Genomic DNA, 13,249 nt, shown 5'->3' on the forward strand with positions numbered 1-13,249 from the left:
CATTTCAGACCGTCCTGTGCTATTCTTCCCCCTAAGTGGATTTGGCCTGTCTAGGAGAATGATGAGAGTGGATGGTCGTGATTGCTAGGAGGAATTATTACTGTGTGGGGAGAGAAAAGGTTTTAATAAAAAAAACTTGGAGAAGAACTAGCCAATGGCTAGGAAAGAATAGGAAGCTGTTGCAGGGCTGAAGGGGAGCAGAGAAGAACACAGGTCAGTTATGCTTAATGATACCATTTTTGAAGAGTCATAAACTGGGTGAGGGTCAATTGCAAGGCTTTATTTTGTGGCCATTGGCTGCACAGGGTTCCTCAAAGCTGGATTCTCATTGTTTGTGTTTTGTAGTGAGATGCTGATGCTTGCAGAGGAGCCAGGCAGGGAGAATGTCCCATAAGAAGATAATTTGTTAAGCTATTCTACTTCGTGCAAGCTGGAGCATTGCAGCAGCAGCTGCAATATTGTTCTTTGTAGATGTTTTTATTTTATCAAAGTTGTTCTAATGCCTTTAAATCACATTTTGTAAGGGCTCAAGCCATAGACACCAGATTGGTGGGAGCATTCTGCTGTGAGATGGGTAAACCTTTTGGCTTTTGCAAGTAAGTGCAGAATTCAGTGCGTATAAGACTGTGTCCTTAGTAGGTGACTGCTCTTAAACCTAGTTTTGCTCAGTTTAAAAACTGCAGTGCTTGATCACTCCTGAGCATTACGGGTGCCAAAACTTTCGAAATGCTATGAGGTTTCCTCGGGTATGTTTGGTGGGAGTTTTTCTGATGTTAAAAATACCAGTGCCTTTTTTTTTTTTTTTTTTTTTTCCCCAAACATACAGGCTGGTATGCTCCTAGCTGGCTGTTGACCTTTAAAACAAACAAAAAACCCCCACTATTGCAAGCAGATACTGGAAGGAGTAGCGAGGTAGGGAACTTGGATTTTCTACATGTGGCACAGTTGGGATATAGAGAGCATAAGCTTTATGTGACAGTGTTGTATTTAGACTTGTATTCTGCTCTCAGCTCTTGACTAGCAATCCGTCCTGTCCTGCCAGCCCAAGATCTGAAGGTGCATTAAATACACAGTATATATGAGTGCTGCTTGTAGCAATGTGAGGGAAAGTGTGTGGTTCATGGGCATACTGGTTAGGAAGCTTGAGCCTCTACAGCCTACTTTGGCTCACTGGTAACAGCTGTTAACTGTGGGTTTTGGAATGATGCCTGTACTACTCTTGTGGATATTGGGGTAAATAGTAGCAATAGTACTGCTAAAGTCAGTAGGCTGGTGTTAGTAATACGCACGTGTTGTGGTTTAACCCTAGCCAGCAACTAAGTACCACGCGGCTGCTAGCTCACTTTGCTCCCCACCTCGGTGGGATAGGGAGGAGAACTGGAAAAAGGTAAAACCCGTGGGTTGAGATAACAACAGTTTAATTATTAAAATACAAATAATAATAACACAACAATAATTTTTATGAAGAGGAGATGGAGAGAAGGGAATAAAATCCAAGAGGGAAAAAAATAACCAACAAAAAAACAAGTGATGCACAATACAGTTGTTCACCACCCATTGATTGATGCCCAGCCAGTCCCCCAGCAGCTATCAGTGGGGTCCTGGCCAGCTCCCCCCAGTTCATATATTCAGCATGATGTTCTATGGTATGGAGTGTTTCTTTGGCTAGTTCAGGTCAGCTGTCCTGGCCATTTTTCCTCCCGGCTTCTTTTGCACCTGCTCACTGGCAGAGCATGGGAAACTTAAAAAGTCCTTGATTTAGAGTAAGCACTACTTAGCAACTAAAACATCAGTATGTTATCAACATTATTCTCATACTAAATCTAAAACACAGCACTGTACCAGATACTAAGAAGAAAATTGCCTCTACCCTAGCCAAAACCAGGACAACATGAAAGATGAGAATCTGGCCCTGTGTCTATGCCTGGTAAATCCTGCACTAGGCAATCTTTCTTGGCATGGCACAAGGACTTTACAGGACAGTCCTAGAAATAGCCTAATAAGCAGCATCAGTGGTAGCAAAAATATGGGCCTTGTATCAAGCAGTATCCCATCAGCCTTTTCCTTTGCTTAGATTTTCATAATAAACTTTGACAAGTTCTTAGCTGCATTCTGTTGAGGCAGCACAGAGTAACAGTGTCAGCAAAGGCCTGTCAACCCAAGCAAAAGCCTGAATTTTTCTACAAAACTTGATGCAAGGGCTTAAATGTGAGAGAATGGATGGGCAAGAGTTGTGTGGCAGAGCTTCCTGCCGGAGAGGGGGCTTCTGCATTAGAAGGAAGTGTCCTGACACCAAAGCTGCTCCACACTTATTTAAAAAAATAAACAAGAAAATGAACTAAAAATCCCAACAAATAAGACAATGCTTGTTTCTACCTAACGGTTTTTGTCAATGTGGCTATCTCTGTTAAAAAGTATCAGTGAAATTATTCTGAAAGGGAGAATTCTGGCCTAAGAGCCTGTTGGGATTGGGGAAACTTGTATCAGATTAGCTCCACAGGCACAAGTTGTTGGGGTGCTTTGGGGGCACGTGAATCAGGGCTGGCCTCCACTGTGATGTTGACTGCAGTAACTTACTCCAGTAGATTCCCAGGATCAATTTTGTGTACACCAGTACCGCATGTGGCCGCTGAAATCTACAGTCATCAACTTTTAAAGTTAGGCTTGACCTAAACTGGTATTTTAGGCAGGTCAGTCCGTACCTTTCCGTTGTTTCCTTTCTCTACCAAAGTAAAGTTGGATGGGAAATGAAAAACAATTTCATGACACTTTTAAAGCTGTTTCTATTTAGCAGGATTTAAAGCATAGCTAAACAAAAGGAGTCTTATTTCCCCCTTGCATTTTTCCTCTGGTGTTTGGCCAATCAATGCAATAAAATGAGCTAGTGCCTTCTTATCCCCTCACTAATTCCAAGCTGCTGTTTATGTGGATGTTTTCCTTTCCACCTCAACTACCCCATCAGGTTTTATTTTTCTTACTCTGAACTTTTACAAAGTGGAAGATATTTTAAGTTACAGATTGCTTTGAAAATAATGGAACAAAACAGAAGGAAAGAAAAAAATTAAAAGCTGTAGTACTGTAATTCTATTGTATTTATATGGAAGAGGGGGTGAAACCATTGAAGGTGTTATCAATAAAAAAATACTGAAAAAAGTATTTCACAAGTAATAGTAAACTAAAAGAAGTTAACAGGTGAGATTTTCTGGCTAAATCTAATTTTCAGTGTAGTTAAAAAAAAGACTGGTTTTGTGTAAGCTGTAGAACTCCTGTATGTGCTACAAAAGGAGCCTCCTTATGGTAGTTCTTGTTCCTTAGGCCTTATAAAGACAGAAACACACTTTATAAACAAGGAAGCTTGAATACTGAAAGAAAACAAGTTACTACTGTCAAGCTGTGTCTGGAGAGCTCACTTCTGCCTACTCTATTAAAAAAAAAATATCTCCATAGTGGGGTCAGCAGATAGTCACAGTGAAATATTCATTCCTTTCTTTGAGGTGGTCTCATCAGTAATGAAGGAAAGGGGAAGCTGTTCAAATCAACAGCAAAATTCTCTCTTTGGATGTATGTGGCATTTTTTTATTTTTCTCAGTTGTTAATTTTCTCAGATAGTGCTATTCGTTATGCTCAATCCAAATGTTAAACCTGTCTTAAAACTGTAATTACAGTGTGTGCTCTGTGCTTATTAGAGATAAGATTGATTAGCAAGGTATTACATTTTGTTTTCTACTCATGGGCAAGAGGAATTCATGGTTTGAAATCTGTGTTTAAAGGGGGTTAAAACCATAGGTAGGCAGAATCCCCAACTCTATCCACAGTGGTGATGAGGAACTTTTTTTGAGGGTCAAATCTGCCTATGTAATTATGCCCTAATCTATACAATCTGCTTCTTCCAAGATTCAAGGCACCTTAGAAACTCTTTCAGCCCCCCACTAGGAATAGATGGAGACAGGAGTCATAGCACTATCTTAGATGAATCAAGGTGCCACCTCTGTATCCTGTTAATGCATGTAGGTATAGAAATACTTTTCCCTACTTTTAATGCAGGGGAGTGAAAAGCAGTCCTAAAGGGTTAACTTTTTTCTTTATCTTTTCTTTTTCTCCCAGCTAGTTATTCACTTAAGAAATAAGGCAGGCAGACCTGCGTCTCTGGACATGTACATCTTGTGCTTTGTGATGGGAACTCAGTTTAGTTCCATCTAAATTGTAACAATCGTCAAATCCTTTAGGCTGGGAAAGACCTTTGAGATCATAAAGTCCAACCATTTAACCAGGACTGCCAAGTCCACTGCTAAAACATGTTGCTAAGCACGGCATCTATGCGTGTTTCAAACTCCTCCAGGGATGGTGATTCCACCATGCCCCTGTGCAGCCTGTTCCAATGCCTGACCACCCTTTCAGTGAAGAACTTTTTCCTAACAGTCAATCTAAACCTCCCCTGGTTCAATTTGAGACTGTTTCCTCTTATCCTGTCACTAGTTACCTAGGAGAAGAGGCCTACCCCCATCTGCCTACAATCTCCTTTCAGGCAGTTGTAGAGAGCAATAAGATGCCCCCTGAGCCTCCTCCACACTAAACCACCCCAGTGCCCTCAGCTGCTCCTTGTAAGACTTGTTCTCCAGACACTTCACCAGCTTCCTTGCCTTAAATAGAGAGGGCGACCCCTCTACATCCCTCTCCTCATGGAGAGGAAACCATAGTTACTGTATATGTGTTCTTCAGAGCATGTGTCTGTCTGTATTATTAGATTCCTTTTCCTACTGTTACGGTTGTACTGCAGTGGCTACCGTAAATATTGGTATTCTCCTTCTGAGGCAGTTTGTTCCTAATGTTATTTTCTGTTGTTGGAGAAACTTAAGAACAATCAAGGATAACATAAACAAATTTCTAAATAAACTTTCAGCAGTTTGTTAAATTGGGGAGAGGGATGCTTGAACCAGAATCTGGAATCTTAAATATCTGTCTCCCCAAACAGACAAAAGCCTCAGATTGAGGCCTCAATGTACATCTTAATAGTACAGACTCCTCTTTAGTGTTAAAATATACTTGCTTTATAAGAAAATCCCATTAAAAAATAAAGGGGCTTGAGTCCAGACCTCAGCGTAGATGTAATTCAGGTGTAATGTGACAGAAAATGGAACAGTGAATACAAAATTAAAACTTTGGGAGGTCAGAATCAGGCCTGAAACCAAGATAGCCTGAAGACATCCAAAATTGTTGCTGTAGCTATAGAGAGGAAATTTTGATTAAAAATTAAATAAAAAATCAACCTAACTTTTTAAGAATACAATTCCCAAAGTTGCAAAGAAAGAGTTGCTGATGCCAATTTTTAAGCTGTGGAGCTCCATAGTTATCTTTGTTATGCTGACTGCGTAAAATTTTTGGTGATGTGTCTGTAGCAGGTTGGTGTTGAGTCTGTAACATTGATACTCTGATATCTCCCTCCTCTTTCAGCTAACCAACTATTGGTAAAGATCAAAGAAAGTGAGGAGGAGGGCTGACAAGAAACATGTATGAGAGATTCCTGCACAGCTTTAAATAAATAAAAAGGGAGTAAGACTTCAAATCTGTTCCAGGATATCTGTGCGTGTGGGGCCCCGTTTTACTGTAACGAGCTACATTAGAGCATGCTGTCATACTTAAACCTGTATGAATCTGGTCCTTTGAATATTAATGTATTTGACAAAAATAAAGTTGTATTTCACTGCAAATATCTGGGAATATTGAAGCTGGAAAAAAAAATAGGGCTTCTAATAGACTAACGACAATTTGTCTTTTATATACGTTTCCTTCCATAGCAAAATTATATTTGTGGCTTTCCATGTCAGTGTCTAGTTTATTTCACTTTCCAATTCTCAAGAGCTGAGGAATGTTAAAGTTAGAACCTAACTTTCCCTTCCTTCAGAAATGAACAACTCCACATTAAAACTTAACAAGATAAAAAGGAAAGCAGGAAACAATAAATACAGGGTAAAAACTCTTCCACAGTGAAATATAATCAGCCAAAATAAGGCTTTGCAGGGTGAGCAGGATTTTTTCTTTAACACCTTACAGAAAGTATCAATGCACTTGCATTATCTAAATAGTAAAAATGTTTGGAATAGAGGTGGATCAGGAGGGCATCAGTATGATCTATGAGACGTGACACTTCCCAGTACAGTGAAAAGAAATGACACTGTTTTTCTTCTACTTGGGTAGAGACCAGCTGCAGTTCTGTATCAGGGGCTGGAAGTGAGGTGGTAGATTCTGCCTGCTTGCTCTAACTCCATAGTGATAGCATGCTTAGGCCTTGTGTTAATGCTATAGATTTTACCCCAATAGTTTTATGTAACAATTTACCTGCCCTTTTTAAATGTAAATGTTGCAGTCCAAACAGTTGGCAACCTCTTGTTAAAAATGTGCCCTCATAGGTTTTTCATGCCAAATACTTTTAAAGTATTTATATTCTTGCAACCTCCTTGTTCTGTTTCAGGTGGGTCTGAAAAAAACTATCAGTAGCAAAGTAGGAATGTAAAAATCCTGAAGCTGGAACTTAATGCATGCGTAACTGAGTTTTTCAGATGTGTTGGTCTTGTAGGGTGTAAAACAACAGTAACAATATTATTAGTGACTTATGGTGCCCTAAAAGCAGAAGAAAAAAAAATCTAAAAATTTCATAATTCTAAATATATTTATATATAATAACTCTAAAAAAAAAATCATAAGACTGGTTGATGATGGACTGGTGTGTATATGAAAGTGCAGGGTAACTATGGTGTGGCATAAAAGTTTTATTAATATAGGTTTGTGATGGTCCCCTTACTTGCAAACAATGATTATATGAGTAAGTTATGTAGTTCATTACAAGTGAAATGCCTCTCAGTGCTGGGTACATTTTTTCCAGCTAAAGTGTTTAATTGGTGTGGAATTCTACATGAAACATGCTATAGGAAAACTATATGGACACCTCAGCAAAGCCTGATGTCTTTGTTACCATGGGTGAAGCTTTCCACTGCTCTGATATGGCAGCTCTGGCCTTGGGTGTCCTGCAGATTCCTGTGAACAAGACAGTGCTGTTGACTGATTCTCCTCGCCAGTAATGTGGGGTCTGACTGGGAAAAGGGCTATCAGCAATCCAAGGTCATATGTGGCTGTTCTCAACTGTTTGTTGCTGTTGCTGGTAGCTGATAAAGGCCCAACGTCTGAATAACAGGAGAAGCAAGGGAAGCACGTGTGTGGCTTAATCCTATTTTTGCAATATGCTCACTGCCAGGCTGCACCAAGAGCTCTTTGCCTGCAGAGCAGGAATGGGCCTATATAACCAACCAAACAGGACCAGAGGGACTCATTAAACTCCTAAAATGACCTCAAACAGTATTTTTTTAATTCTTTGAAAATGTCACCAGTTTGTGTTAGAGTATCTCAGGGCTTCACTGAATTTTGGTGCCTTCTCTCAGTAGCACAAATCTGCCTCCACTTCTGTAGCATGATATGGTCCTAGGTTATTTTTTCTTTCATGTGAAGCAAAGTCGTCATTATCTCACAAGTGAATATTGCCCATCCTAGGGTAAATGCTAGAATTTGGTTGATGTTTGCCATTAAGTAAATATCATGGCAGTAAGAAAGTCAGGCCAGATACCCTCGTAATAGCGAGATGTGACTCTGAACTAGCAACCTATATCACCATTTCAGGTGTATGCTAAACCATTTGTTTCTTTGCAGCATGTACATCAACTGTGTGCTTCTGAAAACTCGGCAGTTTGTGGTTAGCTTTTCCTGTGAACAGTGAGAGAGTGCTGAACAGGAGGGTCTGAAGTCACATTCAATGTCACCTGGGCTACTACCGTATTAAATAATATAATGTAATATGATAATGGAAACATTCTTAAAGATTGCTTCCCAGAACTGTTTTGGGATAGATCTCAGCATCTTGGCAACTCTCCAGCTGATGGAAAGCTTATTTCTCCTAAGCAGTGCCTGTAACCAAATGACTTAGATTGCTTTGATGGAAGAGACTATTCCCTCCAGGGATATACACTTGGCACAGTACCTAGGTTGACCTAGTAGCTGGAGTAGGCAATGTTTTGGAAAAAGGGACCCTGGGCAGATCTTAGAAAGTTTAGCTTACTGCGAACTTCTGATGAATCCCTCTTAATGAATGGGACACTGCTGCATTGCTCTCTTCTCCCCTATTCACTGTGGCTAATCATTTCTCTATCTTTGTTCTCCATCCCTCTTCCTTTTCTCTTCTGCTCCAGTATTAAAAGGTTTATTTAGTCAGACAGTTGAGAGAGAGATTTTGGTTGTCTTTGTCTTTTAAGATTCAGCCCGCTAGCTCAGGAAGATTGCTATTTCTACTTCTGTTAATACTTTAATATCTCACAAACATCATTACTTCAATTCTTTTATTCATTGTCGTGGATCAAGTTGGTTCTGTAGTCTCCTCTCTTTTACTGTTCCTACAGCAGTGTATTTTAACTGTTTTTAGTTAAGTTTCATCTGATTATATAAATGCAAAGAATGGAGAAGCAGGCTTGGGTTTGGTGGTGGTTGTTTTTTAAAGGGATAGAGGATGCCTGAAGGGAGGGAAGACCTGAGAGAGAGAAGCATTGGATGACAAAGCTTACATTAAAATCAGACAAGAAGAAAACTTCTTGGTTAGATTGTGCTCTTGTTGATGCCTCGTTTGCACTGGTGTAGTTTTGCGAATGTCAGTGAATTTACTGCTGAGACTGAGATCAGGATTGGCACTTAAATCGTGTAAGTCATGCTCCATAATTCATTAGCGACCCTCTTTAATTAGTTGCAGGTAAGCCCAGACTTCCTGGAGTTTGCCGTCTTCCCAGACGTGGGCTCTGCCTGTGCCGCGCCGCGCTCCGGGGTCCGGCCTGCCGCCCGCTCCGCACCGGTGAGGCTCGCCGCCGGGCTCCCCGTGCCGCCAGCCGGGGCCCGGCTCCCGCCGCGCCAGAAGTTGCGCTGTGGGAGAGCCGGGCAGGGCAGGGCAGGGCCGGCCGCCACGCGTTATGTAAGGGCGCAAGGGGCTGCGGGCCGGCATGACTGACAGGGAGAGGGAAATTCCTGGGGGAGGGGGAGCGGGAGCGGCGTGCCCTGGAGCCGCTGCCAGCGCCGGCGGCTCCCGGAGACCTGGCGGGGAGAGAGCGGCCCTGGAGGCAGGGAAGCAGCCCGGGAAGGACGCCGCCGGGGAGCGTGTGGAGCGAGCGGGGCGCCGCGGGCTCCTTTCCGCGGTGGGGCACGCCGCCTGGGAAACGAGGGGCAGCGACGGCGGTGCGAGGGGACGAGGCGCGAGCCCGGCTGTCCCTCTCCCGGCGCGGCGCGTTAGAGCTGGAGAGCGGCGGGAAAGTCTCCCCCGGCCCGCCCTCGCCCCCTCGATCCGCCCCGGCGCGGCGGCAGCCCCGCCGCCGGGCGCTGCCCCTTTAAGACCTGCTCGCCGCCAGTTCCACCGAGAGGGAGTGACCTCTGGGCTTTGACAGCTCCCCTAATAACTAGCAGAGCCCCGGCTCCGCCCGCGGCGCCTGATTGGTCGGCGGGCCGGTATGCCGCGCTCTGATTGGCTGGCCGCTTCCCCTGAGCGAACCTTTAGAACTCCGAGACACAATATTCTGTTACATTGTAGCAAAATGGCGACTGTCATTCACAACCCCCTGAAAGCGTAAGTAGGAATCAAAAATGTACATATTCCGCGTGGTTTAAATATGAAAAAAGGCGCCTTTCCGGCGCCGGCTGCCAGCCTGAGCCGGGTGCCGGCAGCCTCCCGGCGGGTCCCTCCTCCCGCCCTCCTTTCTGCCCCAGCGCCTCGCTCGTTTTTTGTGCAACACATCTCCGCAGCTCGCGCCGAAATTAACGAGGAAAAATTGTTCGGCTCGCGCGCCGGTTAATTGGCGCCCGGGCGCGGAGGGGGGCGGCGGGGCGGGGAGGCGGCGGCGGGCTGCCCGCTGCTCCCGGGGCGCCGCGCGGGGACGGCAGCGGCGGCGTCCCGCGGGGGTGCGCGCACTTGACAGCGTCCTGGCCCCGCGGTCCGGGCGGGCTCGCCCCATCGCTGCGCCGGGTTCGGCGGGGTGAAGGACCGGCCCAGGGCAGCGGAGGGGGGGGGGGGGCGGGGGGAAGGCGGCTCGGTGCGCGGTGCCTCCGCGCTCCGGCCGCGGCGTGGAGTTGCGTCCGCAAATCTTTGCGGAGTTGCGATGTCTTGGCGAGGGAGAGCGAAGCGGCCCCCTCGCTTCGCAGCCGAGGGGCGCGGGGGCGGCACGGCCGGCCGGGCAGCGGGGGCACCGTCGGCGCATCTCGGCGTTTGTGCGGGCGAGGGAGCGAAGAGGGAAGGGAGGGAAGCAGGCGTGCGTGAAATGAATGACTCGGGACTGCCTGCCGGTCGTTGATTTGGGGCAGGAAGTCCGGAGATCTGTTTTGCATACGACAGGCTTTCGCTTTTCGAAGTGGCAAAGAGAGTTGATTGTGTTTCCATCTTGAGAGTGGGCACAAGCAGCCGAGGGCTGCTCGGACGGGATCTGACCCGCTGCTCGCGGGGACACACGGGCAGGGAGGGAGGGAGCGCGGGGGCAGGTGCCGCCGCTGCTGCGGCGTTCCGGGGCCCCCGGGCTGGAGCGAGGCCGCTTTACGAGGGGGACCGCGGGAGCCGCTCGGCGTCTTCTGGATCGCGTCCTTTATTTTTCTTGTGGTCTGCAGCGCACGCCGTTAATCCCTGAAGGCATTAAGGAGAGTGGGATTTGGCACCGTATGTGGGGAGAGGAGCTGTCTTAACCTTTTTAAAACGACTTCTCTGCTAACGGGGGCAGCGCTCTTGCTGTTAAAGCAGGGAAGCAGAGTACCTGGCGGTGACGCTTCGTTTGCACTTTCTGGCTGCGCTGAGTGGGTGTTTTTATACCTTTGACTTTTCGGAGATGAAATTAGGGCTGCGAGGTGGTTGGTTGGCTTTTTTTTTGTGTGTGTGCGTGCGTGCGTGTGTTTGGTTTTGGGTTGTTTGGTTTTTTGTTGGGTTTTGTTTTTTTTTTTTTTCACCGACTCAGGTCTCTCTGGCTGGTGTCGGAAAAACACTTGAAGATTTTTCCAGGGATTCCAGCCGCTGTCTGTCTGCGATCTGGAGGGAAAGGAAAGCCTCGAGCTGGGCAGGGGTGCTGACATGGTTATCAGCTCTCCTGCTCGGCCCTGGCAGTAAACCTTTGCTTTCATTTACCCGTCCTCTCGGTAGCACCTTATAAAAATCCGCGCGAGAGGGAAGCGCAGTTGTCGGGGGGTTAACCAGGGAAGTCGGAGTATCCTCATGGCGGGGGGGGGTGGCGGGGGACTGAACACGCTCCGAAAACCGCGCGGAAGAGACGGCGTGTCCCCCGTTCGACGGCGGGTTTAGTACTTGTGCGGGCGGGAGCAACTTCTGCCCGTGCCCCTCCCGGCCGCCGGGCGTTGCTCCGGCGCACCCCCCGGGGGCCGCGCCGCTCGGCTCCACACCTGGGCTGGGAAAAGCCGCTCAGGTTTGTGCTATTCACCAGCAGTGCCGGTGGCGGGGAAGCCCGCCTCGGTGGCCTCTGGGGACGGCGGGCGAGAGGCGGGGAGCTCCCGCGGAGCGGCGAGCGGCCGCGGGCCGAGGAGCGGGGCGCAGCCGTGGGATCACGCCGGGCGGCCGCCCCCGCCCCGCCGGCGGCCGGGACCTCGCCCCCTCGCCTCGCACTTCGTGACACCGTGGGGCTCCCGACAGGCGCGGCGGAGCTCCGGGAGGGCGGATCCTGCCGAGGGGCGGCTTGTGCCCAAATGAATCGGGGGCCCGATCCCGCTGCTGCTGAAGTCGGGGAGGGCACGATTAGGCCATTTATAATTAGCATCCTTCTCCTCCCCTCGCCCCAGGGGGGTGCGAGAGGAGGAAACAATAGACATCAAGTGCTGGGTTCGGTTTTCTCTGTGTGCCTTTTAAAGTACTAATGCGATGTGGAGGACACAGAACTGGTACTGGCTGGCTGACACCATCTGCGTTTTTTATTGACAACTTGTTTAATAAAACATTTTATAATTTTCACTTATTCTTTAAAGTTGCTGATCGGGAAACAATACACAGGTAAATAAATTATGCATGGGATAAATTAGGACAAAAGCGGTAGGACACATAATAGGGGAAGGGATGCAGTGCACAGTATTTTATCCTCGTGTGTCCTTCCTGACAATGAAAGGGAGCTGAATGACATTTGCATTTCCTCTGTCTGCGTTTTGATTGTATCTCAAAACCCACAAACGCCCCCTACAGAAACTGGCCACACAAAGGTTTTGCTCTGAGATGGGGGACAATGTAGACACTGAGAAATCCTAGCTCAGGTATCAAGCAGCTCCCTGCGTGTGCTTGTGCATTTAAGTGTGGCCAATATTCAGTTTATCTCCGGCCCTTGGACACATATGTGGCCTTGTTCATGCCAGACTAATCTCTTGGGATAATGTATGACAGTGTACCTGGGCATCTGTGGGAACATGTTACATAGAATAGCTCCGTGCGTGGAGTCCCTTCTTAATGATTGGCACCTCCTTACACTCAGCTTGCCTCTTTCTCCATCTAGTGCTCTCTTCTCACTTTCTAGTTCTCTTTTGGTGCTTTCATCCCTTTGCTCTTCTCCACTTCCTCTGGTGATCGAATCAACCTGACATGACTGCCTATTATTTCTGCCGTTTAATACCTTGTTGTTTACCAACACAGTGCTACAGGCGAAAATATCAGAGATCTAAGTGTAACAGATCTGCAAGGGAAAGGTGGCAGGTGTCTGGATAAACACATTCTTCTTCATCTGTAGAAAAGGCAGTATTCAGGTAGCTTTGATGGGACAGCCGTGGAATTGAAGTGCTGGATTTGTTGGGTTGTTTTTTCCACTTAGTCTGTATACCTATCCCTATACTTTTTCTATCTTCTTTGCCGTTGGATATCTTAATATGGTGACATTTGAGCGGTGCAGAAGAAGAAACAAATGCAGTTTAAAAGTATTCTGAATTACTTCAAATGTCAGTCAGAAATCTCAACGGACTTTGTAAACATTAATTAATTAAACCTCTCAACACCCCTGTGAAGAAAGGATTATTGCCTTTGTTTTATGGATGGCTAAACTAGGATAAAGTGATTCAGAAACTTTCTATACAAAGATCAAGTCCAGAATGCAGCCGTTCAACTTCCAGTCTTAGCATCTAGACCCATTTCCTCCATCTCTGCCTTATTAGAGATGTGCATATGGTACTGTAATGCATTTAATGTAATTAAGACCTTGTAATATAC

General features: G+C 46.3%; 1 protein-coding gene across 6 annotated transcripts in view; it reads left to right on the forward strand.

Moving 5' to 3' along the window:
• DPF3 (double PHD fingers 3) overlaps positions 1–13,249 on the forward strand; it is a 189,786-nt gene that overhangs the window by 16,715 nt on the left and 159,822 nt on the right. For 5 of the 6 annotated variants that reach the window (XR_008733103.1, XR_008733104.1, XM_055715718.1 and 2 more), the window contains exon 1: positions 9,578–9,646. The exons of the other annotated variant lie outside the window; for it this stretch is intronic. Coding sequence is in view for 3 of the 5 variants with exons in the window: in XM_055715718.1 (XP_055571693.1) it covers positions 9,615–9,646 (32 nt within the window). In the remaining 2 variants the exon portion in view is untranslated. Of the gene's footprint in view, positions 1–9,577; positions 9,647–13,249 lie in introns of those variants that run through there. 6 annotated transcript variants of the gene reach the window in all.

Source organism: Falco cherrug, chromosome 7 (genome assembly GCF_023634085.1).
Source record: "Falco cherrug isolate bFalChe1 chromosome 7, bFalChe1.pri, whole genome shotgun sequence".
Classification (NCBI taxonomy): Eukaryota; Metazoa; Chordata; class Aves; order Falconiformes; family Falconidae; genus Falco; species Falco cherrug.